This window comes from Capricornis sumatraensis, chromosome 3 (genome assembly GCF_032405125.1).
Source record: "Capricornis sumatraensis isolate serow.1 chromosome 3, serow.2, whole genome shotgun sequence".
In the NCBI taxonomy this organism is placed as follows: domain Eukaryota; kingdom Metazoa; phylum Chordata; class Mammalia; order Artiodactyla; family Bovidae; genus Capricornis; species Capricornis sumatraensis.
Window position 1 is genome coordinate 117,717,384 of NC_091071.1, and position 24,036 is coordinate 117,741,419.

Below are 24,036 nucleotides of genomic sequence, written 5' to 3' on the forward strand. Positions count from 1 at the left end.
TTAGGGAAGCCCTAGAATCAGGTCTAATGATCAGCTTTCCAGAAACAGAAGAATATGCTAGATGACACAATGACATAAAAATGCAATCAGTTAAATCCAGAATAAGGCAGCTTCTACAGGACAACTGATACAGTTTCTTCAACAAATAAACTCTATAGATAAAAGGTGGGTAGGGGAGAAACATCAATTTTAACAAAAGTTTAAATGTAACATGTGACATCACTTGGATATGAATTTTAAAAGATCAACTACAAAAAAAAATCAACTACAAAAAGATAATTTTGAAGCAGATGATAATTGAACCTACAGTAGTTATAAGATAATATTAAGGAATTAGTAAGTTTGTTGGGTGTTATAATGACATTGTAGGTACTTTTTTTATTCAGAACTTTGCATTGGAATGGAGAAGGAATCTGCAACCCACTCCAGTATTCTTGCTTGGAAAATCCCACGGACAGAGGAGCCTGGCAGGCTATAGTCATCCATAGGGTCGCAAAGAGTCAGACATGACTGAAGGACTTAGCATGTAGCATGTATTGAAATATTTACAGGTAAAACACTAAGACTTGTGGAATGTGCTTTAAAACACTTTAAGGGGAGAAAGGTGGAGAAAGCATGGATGAAACAAGAATTATAGAACACTGATAGCTGTTGAAGCTGGATATATGGGATTCACTGTTTTATTCTTATTACTTTCGTGCATATTGGGGGAAAACTCATAACCAGAGGTTGGGGAAAAAATACACACCTTATACAGGAATACTCATCACAGTGTTGTTTAAATGGTGAAAATGTGCAAACAACCTAAATCTCAGACTAATCAGGTAAATCATTACGCACGTAAAAAAGGAATAACATGAGACTGTGCCGCTGCTGCTGCTAAGTCGCGTCAGTCGTGTCTGACTCTGTGCGGCCCCACAGACGGCGGCCCACCAGGCTCCCGTCCCTGGGATTCTCCAGGCAAGAATACTGGTGTGGGTTGCCATTTCCTTCTCCAGTGCATGAAAGTGAAAAGTGAAAGTGAAGTTGAACATGAGACCATAGAAACAACCATATTTTACTGCCCCCAAAATCCTACAACTTTTTACACTGAGTAAAACAAAGCAACAAATAACAGAGGGCAGAGCAACATAGTGTAATTCTAAAGTGAGACACGTACAGGAAAACCCCCAGAAGGACGTTCACCAAAGTGTGTGGATCTCTGGGGGAAATACACTGGGTGTCATTGTTCTTTGGGAACTTCTGAAGGCATTCACTCATACAACTGCAGTTTTTTAAGGGAGTATGGGCAGTGAATATTTGACTTTTTTGTGGTTTCCCAAATTTGAAATATGGTTGAAAATATGGTTATTATGGTGCTTAAATGGAATAAGATATTGAAAGCGATTATCACAAAATTTGGCAAATAACCAGACATTCAAAAGTTGTTACAGGTCATATTTTTTCCCCACTTGACAACCACAATAAAGCAATTGTTGCTTTAAAAAAATATTTTAAAATACCCTCATTTTTTTAAATGCTGGAGAGGGTGCGGAGAAAAAGGAACCCTCTTACACTGTTGGTTGGAATGTAAACTAGTACAGCCACTATGGAGAACAGGGTGGAGATTCCTTTAAAACCTGGAAACAGAACTGCCATACGACCCAGCAATCCCACTGGTGGACATACACACCAAGGAAATCAGAATTGAAAGAGACATGTGTACCCCAATGTTTATCGCAGTACTGTTTATAATAGCCAGGACATGCAAGCAACCCAGATGTCCCTCGGCAGACGAATGGCTAGGAAAGCTGTGGTACATATACACAATGGAGTATTATTCAGCCATTAAAAAGAATACATTTGAACCAGTTCTAATGAGGTGGATGAAACTGGAGCAGAGTGAAGTTAGTCAGACAGAAAAACACCAATACAGTATATTAATGCATATATATGGAATTTAGAAGATGGTAATGATGACCCTATATGTGAGACAGCAAAAGAGACACAGATGTAAAGAACAGACTTTTGGACTCAGTGGGAGAAGGCAAGGGTGGGATGATTTGAGAGCATAGCATTGAAACATGTATATTACCATATGTGAAATAGATCGCCAGCCCAGGTTCAATGCATGAGACAGGGCGCTCAGGGCTGGTGCACTGGGATGACCCTGAGGAATGAGATGGGGAGGGAGGTGGGAGGGGTGTTCAGGATGGGGAACACATGTACACCCGTGGCTGACTCATGTCAATGTAGGGCAAAATCACTACAATATTGTAAAGTAATTAGCCTCCAACTAAAATAAATTAATTTTTAAAAACCCTCATTTTTTAAAATCCAAAACCCACCTACTTCCTTTCTCTTCCTTCACTTAATTATATATTGACACCTAATACATGTTTGTTTCATTTTAAAGTTTAAAACAGAAGGCAGTCTTCATTAATACATCCCCATATTGGTTCTCCTAAAACAGATCTTTCAAGTATGACGTTATCCACGTCCTTAGATTGTCTTTTCATTGTAACATTTTAGACAGGACTGATCATTTAAACACATGGGATTTTTTAAAATCTCATGTCAAATGTCTGCGAAAATTCAGCCTTCTCTCAGACTTCTCTGGGAGAACTAGGCTTCTCTGTAATTTACTATTAATACTAACAGAACTAAAAGAAGTTCATGGGACACATATGGGAATCCTTCACATATGGAATCCCTTCTTCTCATGTTTCTTTTTTAAAAACTGAGACATCATTCGCGTACCATAGAATTCACCCTTCTAACATGTTCAGCCCGGTGATTTTCAGTATATGCACATGGCTGCTCAGCTGTCACTGCTATCTGATTCCAGAACACCTTCATCACCCAAAAGAGCCCCGTTACCTGTCAGCAACCACTCCGCGCTTCCCCCATCCCACCTCTTCCCTCAGACCCCGGCAATCGCTAATTCAATTACAGTCATTATCAAGGCTGATTTGTTAGGGAAGGGGACAGGAAGAGGCAATACATTCTTTCATGGCATAAGATCCCCATTCTGATGGCTTGAACTATATAAAGAATATGCTTCAGCTTCACATGTATGCATTGGTGAAGATAAATCAGCACTTTCTTCTTGAATTAATCTTCCTTTTACTATAATGCAAGAATCAAATCACACAGACAGCACTGGCTTCCTCTGACTGCACTGCTGATCAACTCTGAACATGTGGTCATGGAGTATTTCACTCTTCCATCTCAAAATTCTGAGGCAACAGCAAAGTAAAATCTAGCAATTACCACAAAAAGATAAACTAAATGTAAAAGAAAAAAAAGAGCAAGTCATCAAGATAAGCTAAATTCATACCAATGTTTGCTCTCTTAGTTGGCAAAACTTATCACAACATTTCTTGTGTTGAATGCATAACAGATTTTCTACAGATTTTTTTTTCTCTTTTTAGAGTAATTAGATGAAAATTGATGGAGAAAAAGTAGGGCTGACGTAGTTGAATATGCTGAGTGGATTTGTGACCCTAACTGCAATACCGCTTGGGGATCAGTCATATTTCCATATAATATGAAATGTTACTTTATTGTTACCATGATTCCACAAGAGAAAAATTAAGGCACTGCTGTAAGTTACCAGTGAGCCTCCTTAACTTCACACAAGCAATTGTGCAACAAATCCAGCTTCTATCCATTTCCTCCTGCAGTAAACAATACAGATGGTATGCCATCCCTGGTACTTCCTGACCAGTATCTTCTCAAAAGCAGCTGAAGAAAATGTTTTCAGTCTCTGTTTATAAAAGTAACACATGCCTCTACCGTGAAAAATTTAGAAATTACAACTTGCCATCTATAATCTCCTTATATAGGTTAATATCATTCAAATTTTCACACAGTTCTTTCCAGACCACTCTTTCTACACATTTGTGCACAGTTGAGATCTTGCTGTATCTAAATTTTGCACCTGCCTTTTTCACTTTACATCATTCCATCAGCATTTCCCCACTGAAAAGTCTTTACAAACAGTCCTTGAGGGCAGTACACCATCTTCCTGATAAACAGATGTAAGTATTTACACACACACACCTCATATTCTCCACATGCTATGTATTTGAAATTTTCCCAATCTGAAGCCACTATTTGTAATTTAAAATGACTTTTTATTTGCCATGCACACATTTCTTTCACAGACACACATCCCGTGCACAGAGGCCACACATTTTCATTTTGGTTCCAAAGGACTTGGTTATTTCCAAGTCATTGTGATGCAGAGTCACTGCCAAAACCCACATTCCTGTCTGAGGAAAAAAATATCACCCATATCATTAGGACTTTGGAATGAACAAACAATGGGCCATAAATTCTTTAAACCACTTAGAAATGAAAGGCCATGCCCTCAATCAGTCAAAAAGCACTCTTTCCTATCCTAAGCTTGCAATCAGAGCTGTCCCCTGACCTCTAGTACCAAGAATGTGAGGAGGGAAGATCCATTCTGTCTGACTGTGTCACTTTGGCAATGGCTGTCCTATAGAGCCGACCTTGACTTTCACCTTTAGATGCTCTTCTCTGGCAGATCAGCATCTCACAAAGGTGACCCCAGGGCAGAGGGCACATTTCAGGAAGAAGGCTACTGCACTCCAAGCCGAACCTGCAGGCAGCAACCCCTCCCGGACAGACGGCAGGTCAGAATGTAAATGAGAAGCCAGACTGAAGGGCCCACTGTCAACTACTGACCCAGCCAGATAAATACAAGCAGGAACTTCCAATTCTTTATCTCAGTCCAAATGCATATTACTTTTTAAAATTAACATAAAACAAAACTTCCTTGCCGAAACCTCACAGAGTCCAAATCAAATATTAAAACAAAGCCAGCCAAAAAAACATGAATTTGACCCTGGCAAGGGCCTTCATTTTTAAAAATAAGGTTGCTTATTTACTTTACCTTATCTGCTGCTCCACTATTATTAAGCTATTTCCTTCTGACCTCAGAGGTACCATTAAATAGTACCTAAATAAACAACTAGGTCCTACTGTACAGCACAGGGAACTATGTTCAATATTCTGTGATAAACCATAATGGAAAGCAACATAAAAAAGAATATATATGTACGTGTAAATGAATTACTTTGCTGTCCACCAGAAACTAATACAACATTGTAAATCAACTATATTTCAATAAAATAAAATTTTTTTAATAAATAAATAATACCTAGAATCATTTCTCTCCTTTCCGAAAGGCTCCTCTGTTCTTAGTAAGAAATAAAGAAATGTTTTCTTCCTAATCTTGGTTCTAAGGTAACCAACATTACTCTTCTAATTGTTGACAGAACGCTAGCCCACCTGAAGTCCTCACCTGGTGCTTTTCTCACTCACGTGTGGACACCAGGCCATTATCCAGTCGCTGTGACGAGGCACTGTGATGCCTCTGTCTCACAAGCAGCTGCTCAACTTACCCCCTGAACAAGACAGATTCAGCCTCAATCTTCTTGAGGCTGAATGAGGGACCCAAAGGCCTTGCCACCCTATAAACATCCAGTAAAGTCCAGTCCTGTGCACTGTGGCCTAGAGGACATCACCTAACCCTGAGGGGTCTCAGGACTAGCCAATTTCTAGGAAGTAGGGTAAGAACAAAGCATATGGAAACCTACTATTATTTCTGACACGGGGCAGGAGATCAAATATCTGGTGACTCTCTTCATGATATTCAGACAGCTCCTTTTCCACAATCTCCCTCGCTAGTTATTCACTTTGGCAAAATGCGCAAATGCTTCTAATTCACTTTTAACTCCATTCAAGCAAAACCACCTTCCTCTTTTCATAGAACCCCCACCAGGCTACTGTCTCCCCAACCCAAGCCCTGCCCCACTCCTGTTCACAGGTGCTCTCTTTTGTTCTTCACTGTGATCAGTTCTTGCTCATCTGAGAAAGAGGGAGAGGAGATCATTTTGCAATGTACAGAAACATCAAACTGCTCTGTTGTTCACCTGAAACTAACAGAGCTGTAGATCAATTATACTTAAGTAAACTAACTAAATTTTAAATAATAAAGTAAACATTACATCCTGGGGATGTACTGCTTAGCATGACCGCTACAGTTAACAACAATGTATGCTCTACCTGAAAGTTGCTAAGAGAGTATATTTGAAAAGTTATCATCACAAGAAAGAAATGTGTGTAACTATATGAGGTGATGTTTGCTCCCTAGATTTCTTGTGGTGATCCTTTCACAACAAATCATTATGTTGCCTAGTGTAAGGTAATACAATGTTATATGTCAATCATATCTCAGTGAAATGTGAGGGAGAGGGGGAGGGAGGAAATACCCCACTACCCACTTTAGTATATATGGTAATGTATGGAGACACAGGGGCCAGTAAACTTGCATCCAGTGCCCTGCAGAGACACACTACCAAAGCTCCCTAAATGCACTTTCCCAAGACTTTCCCGAGATTAGCTTGCTTTGCAACCACAGGCTTCTTTCCCTGCGGCCTCTCTTTCTGCCACTGTTTGATGGTTCTGGGACCATTTAAACCCATTTGTTGTTACTCAGTTGCTTAGTTGTGTCTGACTCTTTGCAACCCCACGGACTGCAGCAGGCCAGGCGTCCCAGTCCTTCATTATCAAGAGTTTGCTCAAATTCATGTTCACTGAATTGATAATGTCATAACAGGTAACCAAAAGCAAGTGGTGACAGTGTTGGTCCAACCACAGAGAAATGAAGGATTATCACAGTGGCTACTGTAAAATAATCGTAAAACTAGCAAGCCTGCAATTATAGCACCGTGCAGCTGTCAAACACTGCCTGTTTATGGACTCTTTCACTCTCACCACAACCCTAAGATGGATATCGTCCCCATTTTATAGATGAAAAACTGAGGCCTAGAGAGGTTAAGTACCCAGCATCACACAGCCAGTGAGTGCAAGAGTAAGGGAAGGAATAGGCCCTCTAACCCTAGCAGTCTGGCCCCAGAATCCAAGCTCTTAACTTGTCCAAGAGAAATTATGTATTTTACAGAACCAGAGTCACCTTCAAACAAAAAAAGCAGAGGAAAAAAAAAAAAGAGAGAGAATCAACTAGGAACTGATGAGTGGAAGTCCCAGTATCACAAAGGGCTTCCTAAACATCTCTGCATCTTGGGAGCATTTGCCAGCAATTGATAAGGAACAACAGCCAGAGTGGTCAAAGGCAGGACACAATTTCAAAAGATATGGAAGTGATCGTCAAAGCAAGATTCTAGATCAAGGCTCCATGGAGACAGAACACAGGAGCTCACCTGTGTTGGTGTTCCATTTCCATAGGGCACCCCTGCCCTAAGCAGGGCGCACCTCGTTTGGGGGCTGGCTAAAGAAACAGTTCAATTTTTTTCTGCAGAAAGGTATCAAGATCTCAGTCTATAAAAATAAATCCTAGCAGATACAAACTAGTGTATACAGGATGGATGACCAACAAAGTCCTACTGTCCAGCATAGGGAACTATACTCAATATTCTGTGATAAACCATAAAGGAAAAGTACATAAAAAAAGAATGTATATATGTATATAACTGAATCACCTTGCTGTACACTAGAAATTACAATACTGAAATCAACTATACTTGAATAAATTTTTTAAATGAAATTATTAACGATGGTCCTCAAAAAACAAATCCTTCTCCCACGGCACTCAAGGTTTCTCTCCAAAGCTTCTTCTAGACAGCTTCCTGTTCCTCCACCTTCAGCCTGATCACTACAGTTGCTCTGTTATTAATGAGAACAGTCCTAGGCAGAAACACATTTCTAATATGAATAAAGCTGATCTGTGGAAAGAACAGTTTTGAGGGCCTAAATTCTTAAAAAGAAAAAGGATTTTTAATTGTCAAATGAAAGTCAGTTGTGTCCGACTCTTTGCGAGGTGTTTTAATTGCCAAGGTGTTACCAAAAAGAGCTCCAAGACTGAAAATACTTAATGAAGTAGTAATGTAAACATTCCTTTTTCCCTTAAATGCTCTCCTCCCCCCTTAAAAACACTCCATTAATAGTCTGGTACATGCCATACCAGACTTCTCCTTGGAGCTCTAGTACCAAAATGCCAGTGTTTTTGTGGCATCATGCCATTCTTTCTGTATTTGAAAATGTTAAGTCTAAATCATTTATGTACGGATGTACATGGAGAGCTAAAGCACAGACGTTAAAGCAACATATAACCCCCATGTGCAGCAATGATGATATACATAGTTTAGTTTCTTGAACTAAATAAGCATTAAGAAACAGTTCAATAAGCATCTTAAAAAAAATCCCTGTACCTCAGCGGTCCTCGGTGTGGGGGCGTGTCTCCATTGTGCCCACATCCCCCTGCACTTTGCAGCTCTACGAGTCTAAACCTCCTCATTCATTTTATGAAGCAACAGGGTCCCACACAGAGCCAGCTGGGAGTGGCCCCAGAGATGGGTTGGGAGCATGTCTGGCATTGGCCCCAAGCATTACTCCCTGGGAAGCGAACTGCCTTTCACCCACCTGCTCTGAACACACTTCTCTCAAAGTAGCATAACTGGGAAGGAAGGCTGATTCTGGCTAAAATGAGTAGTCCTGGGAGGAAAAAAGGTCTGGACAAAGAGAACAGGCCTGGAGCTCCAGGGAAGAAGAGCAGGAGTCTAGCCCCTGACACAAGGAAGCCACCCAGACTCAGGGAGGCTGGAAAGCAGCCTGGAGTTATCCCCTTCCTGTCCCCGAGGCAATCTCCTCAGAATCAATCTTCTGAACATCACCGCTCCCCTCCTAATTGTAAAATTACTCCATTTGGAGCTCTGACAGAAATGAAAGGCCCAAGCTGGCTCGCAGAAAAATGGAAGTGATGAATAAACATAAGAGACTCAATTTCACTCGTGTTAATTACCATTTCCTTAGTTACAGCAAGACACGCAGGAATGGTTTTAACCCAACAGGCAAATGGTAAGCATGAGCACGTCTGAAACGTTAAAAAGCAGCATGTGAATCTGTAAGTCCAGCAAAATATATGTGATCCAGATTTCAGATATTTAAACTACTGAAAGAGGGGCATTATATCCACAAAAACACTAGCATTTTGGTATCAGAATTACAAAAATTGGTATAATAGACACTAACGACAAGTTCTCAGTTTAAAGGGGCTGGGAAAGATGGGAAAGCTCTCACTGGATGACAGAGCTAAAAGCCCACATAACACGGGGTCATCAGAGAAGAGAAGTGAGGCGCACACAGAGATGGCAGGTACCAGGCCAGCCCAGCAGTGAGGGGCCCGCCTCAGGGTGCTGACTCCTGAGCACGAGGAGCAGAGGCCTCATCAACACGTACAAGAGCTGTGGTGTAAGCCCAGGGCCAATTTCTGGGCTGTCCATGGGGGCCCCTGCAGCCTCTCCAGGAAAAAGACACAAAGTTCCCATGAAGCTCATCGTTCCCACAGTGGTAACATTCAGGCCACTTGTCTCTAGCCAAGCCCTTTTTCTGCTAGGGGAACCCATCCTACTTCTTCCAGCCCTTGACATAGAAGTTTTCTGAGCAAGGCCACCATTTCCTTGCAGCAGCATGTCTCCCTGGTCTCAGTGAGTGGGCTGGGGGCTTGGAGAGGTGATTTACTCCAAGCTGAGAACAGAGACTCTTGCCCCTGGTGATGGGGCTACAAGATGTGAGGCGGGGCCATGGTGGCCGAGCGCAATGCTGAACAGTGTCCCAGAAGCCACCGGCCAGACAGATCAAGACCCCTCACGCCCCACCCCATGTTTTTGCCACAGTAATCCATCCCAACAACTCTCCCGGCCAGCGGTCTGCCCCAATAACACCCTCTCCGGCTTGAACTTGTTTGAACTGAGTTACTACTCAAAGTCTACCTAACTTCCTCATCACAATCAGAAAGGTTAATATCAGTTCTTTTCTTTATAAAGCTGTTAGGAAAAAAAAACAAACAAACAACTCCTTGGGTTGGGCTAGAATTATACGAAGAATTGAACAGAATCACACACCTACCCTCACTGTCCAACAAAAACCAACTGACTATTGATTTAGCTTTCTTCAGCATCTCCCATCTAAGCCCAGAGAGGATGAACTGATATTTAGGTTCTGGGAGATGTGAAAGCACTTGGAAAAAGGAAGGAGCATTAAGAAGAAATGGATTACAGTTGTTTTTTCCTCACAACTCTCTTATTTGTGTTTAAAAAAAGAAAAGAAAGAAAAGCTAATGGGAATAAATGACAACAGAGATCCCACTTCTTTAATCCACTTCAGGGTAGCCTTTGTAAAGGTATCCGGATGCCCTCCTCCTGACTAATGACGTCCCCTACCCTGTTAATGTCTTAAGACAGCCCAGACAGAACCTATTTGCATCAATCATTTAAGGGGGAAATGAGATTAACAAAAATAAAATTATTTATTTGATATCCTTATAAGACTTGCTTTTATCTGAAAGGTCAAAGCAGTAGAAAGGTTCTCCAACACTGCTCCTGGCAACACAGAGACATCGTTTCACTTGCCCAGCAAAAAGGAAAACACATTCAGGAAAACAACACCCCGGATTGGTTTCAGGGCACTCACACAGCACCGGTGGGTGGGCAACGTGGCCCACTCCGACCCATCAATTAAACTCTTCAGAAGTTCCAGCACACACACACACAAGAGGGCGAGAGCATGCGTGTGTTCAACGATGCTCAGTGCAGCGAGGCTTGTGACCAAAAAAACAGGAACAACCTAGAAGCTGACAGCTATGGATAAAGAAATGATAGCTAAAAACTCATGGAAGAAACTCATGCATTAAAGCTACATCAACTCAGCTGAGTCTACACCACCCACATCAGCACCCAGAGTTCCTGGCCCTTCAATGGCTTCCATTCCCCCTCCAGTTGGTTCCCAGGCCTCCTAAGGTGCCAGAGGCCAGGCACTCCCTACCTGGGGCTCTAGCTCCACCCCACAAGTGTAGAACGTGCCACTTCTCTCAGAACATCACCTCTACTAAGGACACCTGTGACATGCTGCTTTGTGGAGTCCCTAAGCTATCTCCCTTCTCTCATCCAAAAAAGGCCCAAAGCCCCCTCTCTTCCACAAAGCTTTTAAGGATGATTAAACAAAAATTTCGAACCACCACCAGGCCTGGCACCAAGCACTACCTACCCATCTATAACCCCAGCCATCTGGCCCAAAACAGATAGCTGTCTTTGCCCCTACCCCAAATCCCTGGTGAAAGTCAGCTGTGGCCAGATAATTCCTCCAGGTCGACTCCCATGTCTATTCAAGCCAGTTTCATCCAGTTTCTCTGGATTCTTTGCTGTGGTCCTCGTCACAGACTCTTCCTCTACTTAACCTGCTAAGAAGATTAACTCAGTGGTGTCAGTCAGCTCTTGATTACCTATTCACCTTGGATGCCATCTGACAATTTCCCCCTTAGCCCAAAGCTCTAACTAGTGAGGGCTTCCCTGGGGGCTCAGCAGTAAAAGAATCCGCCTGCCAATGCAGGAGTCATGGGTTCAAGCCCTGGGTCGGGAAGAGCCCCTGGAGAAGGAGATGGCAACCTACTCCAGTATTCTTGACGGGAATCCCATGGATGGAGGAGCCTGGTGGGCTGCATACCGTCTAGGAGCTGAAAGGCATCGGACACGGCTGACTGAGGGGCTAACAACAAACAGCAGCTACGGCTGAACTGTGTCTACAGGGGCCTGCCTCCTTCAGCACTGCCTCCTGTTTCATGTGTTCTCCGTACTCTTCTTTCTTTTCCTCACACAAAGTGTCCTTTAACATCCTGCTAAATCCAAGAAGACATTCTATTGCTACTTGCCTTTCTATATGCCTTCCACAGTTGTTTACAATATACAGATAGATAACCATCTCTGTTTCTTTTTTTTCCTTTCATCTCTCTGTTTCTATTTTGCCTGCCAGGAAGCCCAGAGTCCAAACCAAATTTCATCACATTAATTTTATGTTCACAAAGGATTAGGCGACCTTAAATTCTTTATGAATATAAATGTACCTACATTAAACTAATTTTAAACATTTTCTTCTTTCTTCACAGTAGTTCCTTTTGGGGATAACTATCAAAGTATACACTTAATTCCTGCTATATAAATAGACAAAGGATATACATTTCAAAAGTAAATGAAGTCAACTGATAAATGGAGAAGAAATGATGGAATCAGAAAATCACCCTTTAGCATCCAAATAATTATCTTAGGCAAGGATTATCAACAAATACTAAAGTAGGTGACAGCTTGATGACAAGATATTTACATAGTCTCAAAATATCTCCCCACAAGATATCTATTCATTATAAGAGGAAAAAATAACAACTTTCAGAAGTAACCTGGCAAACATCTCTTTACCATCTAGGACAAAGATACCACGTGCTTTCTGATATGATACAATGATCACTTCCATGGTTTTCCCAGTGCAAAACACACAACCAATCAAACAATGAGAAGCAGAAAACAAGCTCAAATGGAAGAACTGTACAAAATAAACAGCCTAGTATTAAGTCAAGAAAGACAAGGACAGACGGGCAATGAACTGCTCCAGGTCGAAGGAGACCATACAGGTGAGAATGAAAACGCAGCCGGGGAGCTTAATTGTAGACCACAAAGTTTTTCTTTCTTTTGCTATAAAGGACATTAGCAGGACAACAGGTGAAACATGCATAAGATCCCCAGACTGGATCATGTGTGTGTGCTCATGCATGTCCCACTCTTGGCAACCCCATGGACTGTAGCCCTCCAGGCTCCTTTGTCCACGGGATTCTCCAGGCAAGAATACTGGAGCAGGCTGCCACTTCCTCCTCCAGGGGTTAGTACTCTTATCAATCCTAATACAGTATTAGGACCTGTATTAAGGTCCTAGACCTGCATTAAGACTATATAGTGAATGCCCTTATCTTTAGGAAACATGAATATTTAGGAGTGAGGAGCACAACGTCTACCACTTCCTGTCCAACAGTTCACATACAGAGAAGATAAACAAGTGGTGAAGCACTGCCACTGGGGTCTGGATGAAACACAAGGAAACTCTGCACAGGAATGTTTGGGTTCGGGAAAGGGTTTGAGGTATAACTGACATACAGTATTATGTTAGTTTCAGGAGGACAACATAATGATTCAGTATTTGTATACACTGTGAATGATCACCACAGTAAATCTACTTAACATCCATCATTATACACATTTACAGAATTTTTTTCTCTTGTGATGAGAACTTTTAAGATTTATTATCTTATCAAGTTTCAACTATGCAAGGCAGCATTCCTAACGTCACCACACTGCATTACGCTACCAGGACTCAGTCATTTTGGAGCTGGACATCTGTACCTTTTGACTCCCTTCACCTATTTTGCCCAACCCCCAACTATTGCCTCTGGCAGACATTCATGAACTTGGTTTGTGTTCTGTTTTGTTTAGGTTCCACATATAAGTGAGATAATACAGGATGTACTTGTCTTTTTCTGTCTTAGTTCACTTAGCATTATATCCTCAAGGTCCATCCAGGTCACAAGTAACATTATTTCATTCTTTTTTACACCTGAATAATATTCCATCGTATTGAGTTGGTCAAAAAGTTCATTTGGGTTTTTCTATAACATTTTACAGAAAAACCCTAACTTTTTGGCCAACCAGTTCATCCATTTATGGACACTTAGGCTACTTCCATATCTTGGCTATAGTAAACAATGCTTTTTTTCCAGTTTTGTGAAACTTCCCTGTAGGTTTGAGTATTTTCCAAAATAAAGAGTTTAAACAGTAGATAAGGTCATGATTCCATTAGGACCAGTCAAAAACTGTTTTAAATACACTTATCTTAAATCGTTTTGGTTTTTTGTTAAAGTACAAAATGAGCTGCTTATCTGTCACTCAGGATCCAGTCTCCTACAGTCATCACTGTTAGCTGCGGGGTACACCATAACACTCTTTTGCTCTGATAAATATACTATAAATATCATCACAGCATTATAAAGGAAGCAGTATTGCTCCGATATGGATGTGGGCTCCAAGGACAGACTATCCAGATTAAAATAACTTTCCAGTTCTGTGACCCTGGGCAAGTTGCTTCTTTGCGCTTAAGCAGTTTCCAGCTGTTGAACCGGAGCAATCCCAGAGCTTATCAGGGGCACTTGCCTCATGATTAAACAAAGCAATGAACAAGAAGTGCTTCACGGATCCTGACACACAAATGAGTGGTTCATAAAAGTGAGCTACTCGTAAACATCAAAATCATGGATTCATTAGCCTCACTGTCGGCTCTGTGCTCTCACCCTAGCTGTTTCTTTTTCTTTTTGCTCTGACATTCAATTTATGATTTCATTATATGTATCCTTATTTCAATTTGAGCTTTCTTAAACAAGGTGAAATATTAGTTAAAAATAAAAAGAACAAATGAAACCCTCTGAAAACAGGGGTCCTCCATCAGCAGACTGCCTTTGCCAGTAGGTTTTAAAGTCACTCTTAGAATTCCAGGCCAGCTGCTGCTCTGCTCAGGGCCTCTGTTATCAACAGTGCATGGTTTAAGGATTCATATCTTGTTACAAAGGATCCAAGGCCTATGCTCCAAGGAACAGGCTGACCAGGACTAAGGAAGGCACACAAACTCAGTCCCACATAAAGGCTCACTTTCTACAGATCTTGTTATCTTTGGGCCCAGTAACTGCATATCCTCCTCATCTTCCTCTCACTGACCACACGCTCACTCCAAGTAGCCCTGGCACCTTCGTATACAGGCTCCCTGCACCCTCATAACAATGCTTTGTACCAGCTACCACCAGACTCATTTCACAGATAAGTAAACTAACTTGCTCAAAAGGCTACATGGCAGAGACAGGATGAGAATTCAGACTGTTCACCCTCCAATCTGAACTACTTCCAATGCACTCTGCTGCCCTTGCTTATACATAAACACACACTCGGGAAGAAATGCCATTAATTACATACTTGGAGGACACCATTTTTATTGGACAAGTCACATAAATTTTCTTAAAATAATTCTTCCTCGCTTATTTTTATTTTTTTGCTTTGCTTTTGTTTTTGTTGAGTACCACTCACTGCAGCTTTTGTACTTAGAAGAGAGGCACCTGTCTTTAAACTATACACAGAAAAATTAAGCTTTTGCAACCGACGGGACAAGGCAGCAGGGAAAACCTGGGGAAAAGGAACAGCCTCTAAGAAGCCGCATCACTGTGGCATCAGCAAGCAGAGAGCCAGAAACAGAAGTCACTTAATCTGAATCCAATCATCCTTTCTGGTTCTTCTCTCAAGGACACCAGGGGGATAATTAAAACCTCAATTAAAGTCAAGGTTCTGGAGATAGGCGAGAGGCAAGAGGAGCCTCCCTTATCTGTTAGCACCTTCCCCTCAGGCCAGAAAGGGCACCTGAACCAGGGCAGTGGTTATACCCTGCTCCATAGAGCAGCTATGGAAGAGACGAAACTTTCTACAGTCTATACTGAGACAGTGCTGCTAGACACGGAGGAACAAGAAGGAAGAGAAGTCTCTCTGACTTTGCAACTCACTCCTTTTGATCCTTCCTGGTCCCATTTAACCCCATCTTTCCATCAAGGCCTCTCCAACTGTACCCATTCCTTACAGTCCTACCTTTAGACCACTAAGACCATTAAGGGGAGAGATTAAGGAAGCCCTCAGTTAAAAGAGATCCTAGAAATTTCAAGTCAGCATGGCCTGGGCCTTGAGACAACAATGCCCTGGGCTGGAGTCTGCATGTATCAGATTGAGACAGAGTGAGACTGTCCAGCACTGGCCCAGCACTTCCACTGTGAGGAAGGGACCATGCCTAGCCTGTCTTTCCCCCAGGGATACCCAGCCCTCAGGGCACTACCGCACAGGATCAGTGCTTAATTCACTTCAGTCATTGCATGAACACTTAGGTTCAAGGCCCAGAAACCTTGATTACTAGTTCTGTCATTTTGATCAAGTTACCTGATTTATCTGTACATCAATGTCATCTGTTAAATGAATATAGCAAGATCCATCTCATCTGGTGATAATAAGTTAAAAATGAACACATATTTAGCATAGCTTCTGGTACTGGTGGCTCAGATGGTAAAGAATCTGCCTGCAATGCAGGAAACCCGGGTTCGATCCCTGGGTTAGGAAGATCCCCTGGAGAAGGGAATGGCTACCCACTCCAGTATTCTTGCCTGGAGAATCCCATGGACAGAGGAGCCTGGCAGGCTACAGTCTGTGGAGTTGGACACAACTGAGCGTACACACACACACAATCTAGAAAAGAAGTCTCACAAACAAATAAAGACTCCATCTCTTCTGTGTCTCCCACAGTCACTGTGACATCACAGAAGACTTACAAAGTCCACACAGTGACACCCTGGATTGGGGATGGGGGTGAAAAGCACCCCCACAGTGTAGTCCTGGGGAGTTCCAGCTGTATGAGGACACTATTTAAATAACCAATTACTCATTCCCCAAGATGACCCAACACCATCCAAAGCCAATACCAAGCAGGACCCTGTAGGGGCTCCTGGGCACCAGCAGGCTCCTCGATTTTCCCTGAGTTCCAAAGGGCAGATGGAACAGTTGCTAATCCAGGAAGGGAAGGGATGCGGAGAAAGGGAGGAGTGGCCAAGAAACACAGCGCAGCCCTGAGGCAAGGTCCTGGTTCCACCTCAAGGGACACACAGTTTTAGGGGGCAGAAGCCTGCTGTGCCTCTTTTGCCAAGCAAAGCAACAATGCTATTCTTTTCTACTTCACCCAAAACTCTGTCTCCGAGATTCAATCCGGTACCAGTGCGCAGAGGCTGATTTCAGCAAAGTCAGCTCACAGTAATCAGTGACAGGTTAACAGAACATATACCGACCCTAAAATGAGTCCGCATGAAAGAGCCAAAACGGCAGGCTTCCTAAAATATCATATAAGATGCTCCAAAAGCAAACTGAGTTCTATCAAAATGATGGCTTCCCCTATTCCCAAATTAGGTACAAATTATAAGGCTCACTCTTCTCCCAAATGAATCATGAACAGTTCCCACCAGTGAGGAAAGTTATCTACACACGGCAGGCGCTCCGTGTCTGTTAGTGTCGGGGCTCGTAAACTACGGTCCAGGGGCCACCAACCTCCATCTGTTTATGTAAATTTAGTCTTGCTGGAACACAGCTATGGCCACTCACGAACACATTATCTGGGGCTGCTTTTGCATTTATAATGGCCCAAACTAGTTAAATAGTTACAAGAAGACCACAGGGCCCACAAAGCCTAATATATTTACCATGAAAGTTTGCTGACCTCTATTCTAATGAAAGAAACACTGGCTGGGAAATCAGAGTCCTACATTTAAATCCCAGTTCCATGATCACAGAGAGAAATTATCTCGTTAATTCTCAGTAATTTCCATGACCTCATGTGTAAAATTAGGATACCACCATCTATCTTGCAGGAATGTTATGAAGATTAAATGAGATATTAAATGCATATGGTAAATAAGCAAGAATCAGTAGCTATTAAACCTTAATCAAAACCAGGTACAAACCTGTCTACCACATTAATACTCAAAGGTAAGTGATCCAAGCTCCAGCAAACTACTTTTTAAAATAAGACACTGTGTTGGCATTCATCTACATTCTCTTACTAGGAAAAGGAATAACAATACCTAAGTGCTATCATTTTGGAAGGTCAAAAGTACTTCTCTTTTCCCCTTATCTTTTTAGTCCTGAATTTAAAAAGAAAAAAACAAATGTCAAGAAGCCAAGCTTCAGAGAATTGCCTATTACAAAGTGAATCCCTTCAAATAAAACCTGAAGTGTACTTCAGGCTCTGAGTAAGTAATCTCAATCCATGATTAAGGAGGAAAAAAAACAGGTGTAGTTCCCTTAAAAATATATTTCCAGATTTCAGTAAAGCAACCAGGAATATTTGCCAAGAGTGCCCCTAAATTCCTGAGTTCACGCAGGGAACTAGGATGTGTGGAGCACCTGCAATGTTTCAGGTTCTGGGCTTCAGGTGTGAACAAGGCACATGGTCACCACACTTAAGAGGCCTTACAGACCAGATGGGTGCTCAGCACTGGGTAAGATCAGAACCACACGACATGGCCTTGATGCCACAGCCTTCAGTATAAAGTCAAACAAGCTATCAGAGCTTGAGGCCCCTGAGAGAAGACCCAGTCAAACACCTGCCCTGCACAGACAGGTAAAATGACTTGTCCATGACCACATGCAAATCAGCAGCAAATCCTGTTTTCCTTTCCTTCCCAGAGCTGTCTTTCTTGGAAATCACTTCACAAAGGTTCTCAAGTCTTAATCTTTCACTCCACTGTGACCCTACAATTCCTATTATGAAAAATCGACCCAGTCTTCAAAACCTCTGGGTCCCTCTAGACAGTGTTACTACTCTCTTCTGTCTTCCCACCAATTCTGCGCATCTTTATTACTCCTTCCCTGGTGGCTCAGCTGGTAAAGAATCCACCCGCAATGCAGGAGACCTGGGTTCAATCCCTGGGTCGGGAAGATCCCGTGGAGAAGGAAACTGGCAAACCCCTCCAGTGCCCTTGCCTGGAAAATTCCATGAACAAAGGAGCCTGGCGGGCTGCAGTCCATGGGGTCGCAAAGAGTTGGGCACGGCTGAGCGACTAACACTTTCTTTCACTTTATTACTGCACACGCAGCACTGATTATAACCACTCACTTATATATCCTTACCCACCCCTCCCAGACTACGACTTTAGTGAAGACAGGAACCAAGTCTTGACACTGACTGTGAATGTCTGAAAGCTGATTATGTGGCTGGCATATAATAACTGGATACATGCATGCTAAGTCGCTTCAGTCATGACCGACTCTGTGCAGCCCCATGGACAGCAGCCCACCAGGTTCCTCTGCCCACAGGATTCTCCAGGCAAGAATAGCAGAATGAGTTGCCATTTCCTTCTTCGTAATAACTGTATATTCACTCTCACTTAGTGTATATAATAACTTTCCCACATTATGGATGAGGAAACTGAGGCCCAGGGAGGTTAAGAAAGCTCCTGCGGTACAGCAAATCTGTAGGTTACTTATTTAACATCCATGTACCTCTGCCCCTTGCCTCGCCTCCTTCTTCCTAGCAGGAGTCTGGTACCCAATCCCTCCACACAGCCACAGTTTTGTATCAGGGGAGGCTGAACCCCTTCATGAAACCAGGAGGTGAAGTGTGACGGCTGAAGGCCACTGTGGACACCTGTCCATTCCCAGTTACGCTGCAATGTAACGTAAAAAAGTCTGCTGGGAAGCTTCAGAGGTTTCCTCCCAAGTAAAAGACATAAGCAGTCACTCTTCTTCCCTAGCCACTGCTTTAACTATGTGGACTTCTTAAGTTTCTAAAGGCAATTACTCAATCTCCTTATGCAAACTTTAAGTCAACCAAGTCAGCATTCAGTTACTCTCAGCCAGAAGCATCCTAATTTGCACACAGGAAGGGTGACTTCACAGACCTCAAAGATGTCACTAGTCTACCTCACCCTTCCCTTCTGCAATACTCCCCCCACCCAGCACCAACACAGAGCAGTAAGAGGTGCTTATTAAGTTCAGCTAAATGAACAAATAGATGAATGAAACAGACAAAATTTAAGCTCAGCTTTCAAAGTCAAGGAAGGTAAACTTTAAGTCCAGTTCTAAGTGAAATATCAGGGACTGAGGTAAACACCCTTAATAAATCTAAAGCCTGCTGACTCTTAGATAAGATCAAGATTCAGTGTAATTGGAAAACAAAGTCTATATTAGAGCAAACAAAGAAATCCTGTAAGTACCCGTTATGAGTCGTATGTGTCAGAAGACTGGTACAATGAAAAACAATCACAAAAGCTCCTGTGTCTGGAAGCCCCTTTGTCTACAAGGTCTATAGCACCTATTAGCAATCATGCAAACAGCCCGCTCTGACTTCCATCTCAACCTAGATCCAAAGGGGCCAGCTTTTTAACACACTAAAGGCTGGGGAGGGGGATGAGGGGGAGAAATGACCCCTCTTCAGCACTTCAAGTCCAGTCCAGTTTTCCTTCATGAAACTCAGTCTTTGAATGGCAACAAGGTCCACCTTCACAACTCATTTGTGTCATAGGACCCGCTTGCTCCCTTCCCACCCACCAAGGGCACCTGAGGAGCCCTGACCTTTGGAACCTGAAGGATACCCTTCAGGCCATTACAAACAGGTCTCAGGAGAGTCCTTGGCAAACCATAACTATTGCTGGCCAGGTACCTGGGCCGACTTCAAAATAGGAGCTTGAAGGCTCCTACTGCCAACCCCCACCCCTAACCCCAAGAAAATCAATGAGGCCACTTGTTATTCACAAAGAGCCACTCACTGCAAGGCATGATAGTCACTTTAACTTCAAGGCTTCAAATACTTACACCTTTTCCAGATAAAAGCCTCTCTTTATCTGGTCATACGGCCTTCTCTCAGTGCACTGAAGAATAAGGGTGTTTTGATCCCCAACAAAAATCAAAGAAAACGCTACTTGCTCTAGAATGAAATGTCCAAAAGCCACAACGTGACTGAGTGTCTTACTGGAAACCAAGGGATCAATCATGCTGATGGCTCTCAAAGGACTCTTCAAAGGACCCATTTTGACCCTCTCTAGGTAGCCCAGCCACCTAGAAGAGCATCCTCTTGCACACGGCTTACCTTATAATTGCTAGAGTTCACCCAAGAGGTAGCGAGTCCATCCACAAGTTTGTCTAACATGGTCTGGTCATGCTCGAGGTCGGCAGACTTCTGTTTGTCTGAGAAATAGTCTATCAGTTCTTGGCCAACCTGCAGTCGTTTCCCCACATCCTTCTGCAGCACCTGTGCCAGGCAGGCCTCCATGCGAGGCTCCATGGCGGAATTCCAATCCAGAGCCGCGAAGCTAGAGGGCGGTGGGGGTGACGCCCTCCCCGTGAGCGGCCCCCGGAGGCGGCCTCTTTGTTTGCTGAAGGTTACTAAGAGCTTGTGTGTCAAAGATGCAATCCGGGGAATGGCAGCAATGCACCATGTGTGGCTGAAGAGCAGCTGGGAGGATATTAAAAGTCCAATTTAAATAACTAGTAGAGGAGAAAGGAGTGAGTGGCAGAGTGACGCTCTCCTCCTGGGTCTGAAATACTTCATAATTCAGCAGTCCATTCTGAAAAGCGAGAGAAGAGAAGGACACATCAGCACAGATAACAAAATGCTCAAATGTTGGGAAACATTTAATCAAAGACAAAGCATTCTTGCTGCAGCACCATTTACAAGCATAAGTGGAGCGAGAAGCATGAACGCTTGGCGACCATGTCAGAAAAACATAATTATTATTTATATCAGGAAGAACGTCGAAGCCCAAAGCAAAGACCCAATGAGCTTCACAGTTGGTGGGTTGAGGTTTCCCACAGTTTTCCAGCTTGTAAATGCACCAGTCAGGAGAGCAAGCTTTTGCTTCAGCTGGATGATTTATGGGTAGCTTAAATTCTGCTCCCCACCAAAAACCAAACTCCACCGCGTCTGAGTCCCTGTATGTCTGTAGCCTGTCTCTCAGCTTCCTACAATCCAAGTGCTGGAAGTGAGGCAGGCTCCATAGAAACACCACTGACCAAACTGGCTGTCCCAGTAACAACAATCAAAGTCAAAGGCGACACCTACACCTGCTCAGCAGCTTTACAAAAGGCGAGCAGGTAGTGGTTCCTGCCTCCTCCTCCAGAGAAGTGACCAACAGGGAGAACGGGAGAGGCTCACATTCTGACCACACTCTGTTGACACAGTGTTCTCCATGGGCAGAAGCACCAACTGGGCCTGGTGTTTTGCTACAGAATCAGGAGACCTCAAAACCACTCTTGGCATAGAACAAAACACATGATGTGAGGAGGTACCAAAGTCATTTTTACTAGACAAGCTGAACGGGCGGACTATTTAATCTACAGCTCCTGGTACAATTGTACATATTTATTTTTTCAACGTCTTTTCTCAATTCCCAACCCAAGAAGATGCACAGAAAACCTATCTCCAAGACGCAGCAACCCTGACACTGTACCAGACAGAAATTTCTTCACACAGTCAGTGTGAACTCTCAGGGGTTCAACAGGTAAGTCTGACCTTATAAATCAAGTAAGATTGAAATTCAGGGCAGGGTAAACCTTCCAGTTTGAGCACAAGGTTTCTCTCCCTTCCTGTCACCCACCCCACCTCCACCCCATCCCTACTCTCAGCAAAAAAGCACAGTGCTCTTTCCAAGTCCTAGAGTGAGAGATGAGTCAAGTCATCCAATGAGGAAAACACTCCTGCAAAGTCCCTAGCCTGATTACCCATTTTCTGCTTTCCTTCCAATCAAGAAGCCTTGATGTCTTACGTGGCAGTCCTTCCTTAAGAGGAGGAGATATCGCTTTCCAGTCATGTCCATGCCATGGAACTTGTTCTTCCTTCACAGGAAAGGTCTTAGCTACAGCAAAGCAGCCATTACCCTTCACTCCAATTTTCAGTCCAAACAAAATACCCCCACTTCCTCAATCAGCTCCCATGTCGGACTAACGAAGGTATCAGCGATACATGAAAACTGGAGAAACCAACAGAACCTTTTCTTTCTGGGCCCAATATTCGCCAAGAAGCTAGTTATGGTCAAGATTGGTAGATTAAAAATGGCTGCAGAGGTTTTGCTGCTCCTCCTCCACCGAGATGGAATCTCAACCTCCCCAGTGACCCTGGGATGAGTCCTGAGACTTGCTCTGGCCAGTGGGAAATCAGAGACGGCAGAAATGAACTGAGATTTGACCCTGGAGCGTGTGTGACTGCCATGCTGTGAGGAAGCTGGTCTAGCCTCCTGAACACGAGAAGCCATTAGAGGAGAACCAACTCGCTCCAAACAGCAGCCCGCAGCAACCACCAGACATGGGAGTGAGTCCACGGGGGACCACTCAGCCTTACCAGTCACCATCTGACTGCAGATACACAAATACATCTAAGGAGACAAAAACCACCCGGTCAAACCACAGAATGATGAGAAACTGTTCACTCATACTTTAAGCCATCCAATTTGTGGTGCTCTGTTACACACCAGCAGATAACTGATCACTCCTTCTTCCTCTAAACATCTTTCATTCTCAGTGAAAAGAATTTCGTATCCCTTACTCCTCCAAAAGGCCCAAAATCAGCAGACACTAACCAGTAATGACGGTGATGATATCAGTTTTGAGCATCAACATGAGGGGTCAGGCTCTATGCCAAGGTGATTTATACAATTTATCTGATTCTCCAACCACTTCTATAGAGCAGGCGTTAACACATCCCTATCTTACAGGTGGGGAAAATGAGGCAAAGTTAAGTGATTTTCCAAGGTTGCATGGCAGTAAGTTTCCCTTTCCCACCTTCAAATCCTTGTTATTACAAGTCTGGCCTAGCTCTGTCCCAACTCAGGGAAAGGAGATCAGACTTCATAGTGAGCTGGGAAGCAACAGGCCAGACAGCAAAGTCTCCACTCCCAGGAGAGGAAGGAACCCATACATTTAAGGCTCTTTCCCATTATTTCTTAAAATACATATTATATAAAAACTTCCCCTTCAGCTGGAATTCCATATGATTTCTAACAAGTAAGTATATGCTTCTTGACAGTAATTATGCAGTAAAGGTTTAGCACACCCAGAAGCAGGTCACAAACTCTTGTGTATGAAATCCACAGAATGACACTGGAAGCCGCAAAGCATTAAGCCAACTGGGTCCTCTTTGTTCTTTTTCTTTAATTAAAAAAAAAAAGTCATGGGTGATCCTCTCTTGCACAAAAGTGCAAGACCTCTCCCCTACTCCTGTCGCCCGGCCACATTTCCCTACCTAAAAGCAAAAGGTGTTGCTAACCTCCCATGTCTTCCTTCACAGGTATTTTTAGCTACCCAACAAATAAGTACACATGTTCTCTCTCTGGACCCCCAGGAAGAGTTTCCTAAGTATTTATAGTTACATCATAAGAAGCAGCACAATTCTGCTACAGGCCAACAGGAAGAACTTAAAAAATACCAGCTTCAACAAGAATGAAACACACAGCAGGACAGCCTGATGTAAGGGACACATGTCAGACAGCCTCCAGTCTTGACTCTGCACTTCAAGGGTGGAAATGGAGAGATTAGTGGCTCCACATTCATTAAATAAGATTCCAGATCAGAAAAG

General features: G+C 43.1%; 1 protein-coding gene across 8 annotated transcripts in view; it reads right to left on the bottom strand.

Annotated features, from left to right (window-relative positions):
- Positions 1 to 20,751, bottom strand: part of CLASP1 (cytoplasmic linker associated protein 1) — a 237,209-nt gene extending 216,458 nt beyond the window's left edge. For all 8 annotated transcript variants that reach the window (XM_068968563.1, XM_068968560.1, XM_068968561.1 and 5 more), the window contains exon 1: positions 20,557 to 20,751. In XM_068968563.1, coding sequence (XP_068824664.1) covers positions 20,557 to 20,751 — 195 coding nt within the window. The remainder of the gene's footprint in view (positions 1 to 20,556) is intronic.
- Between the last annotated feature and the right edge of the window lie 3,285 nt (positions 20,752 to 24,036).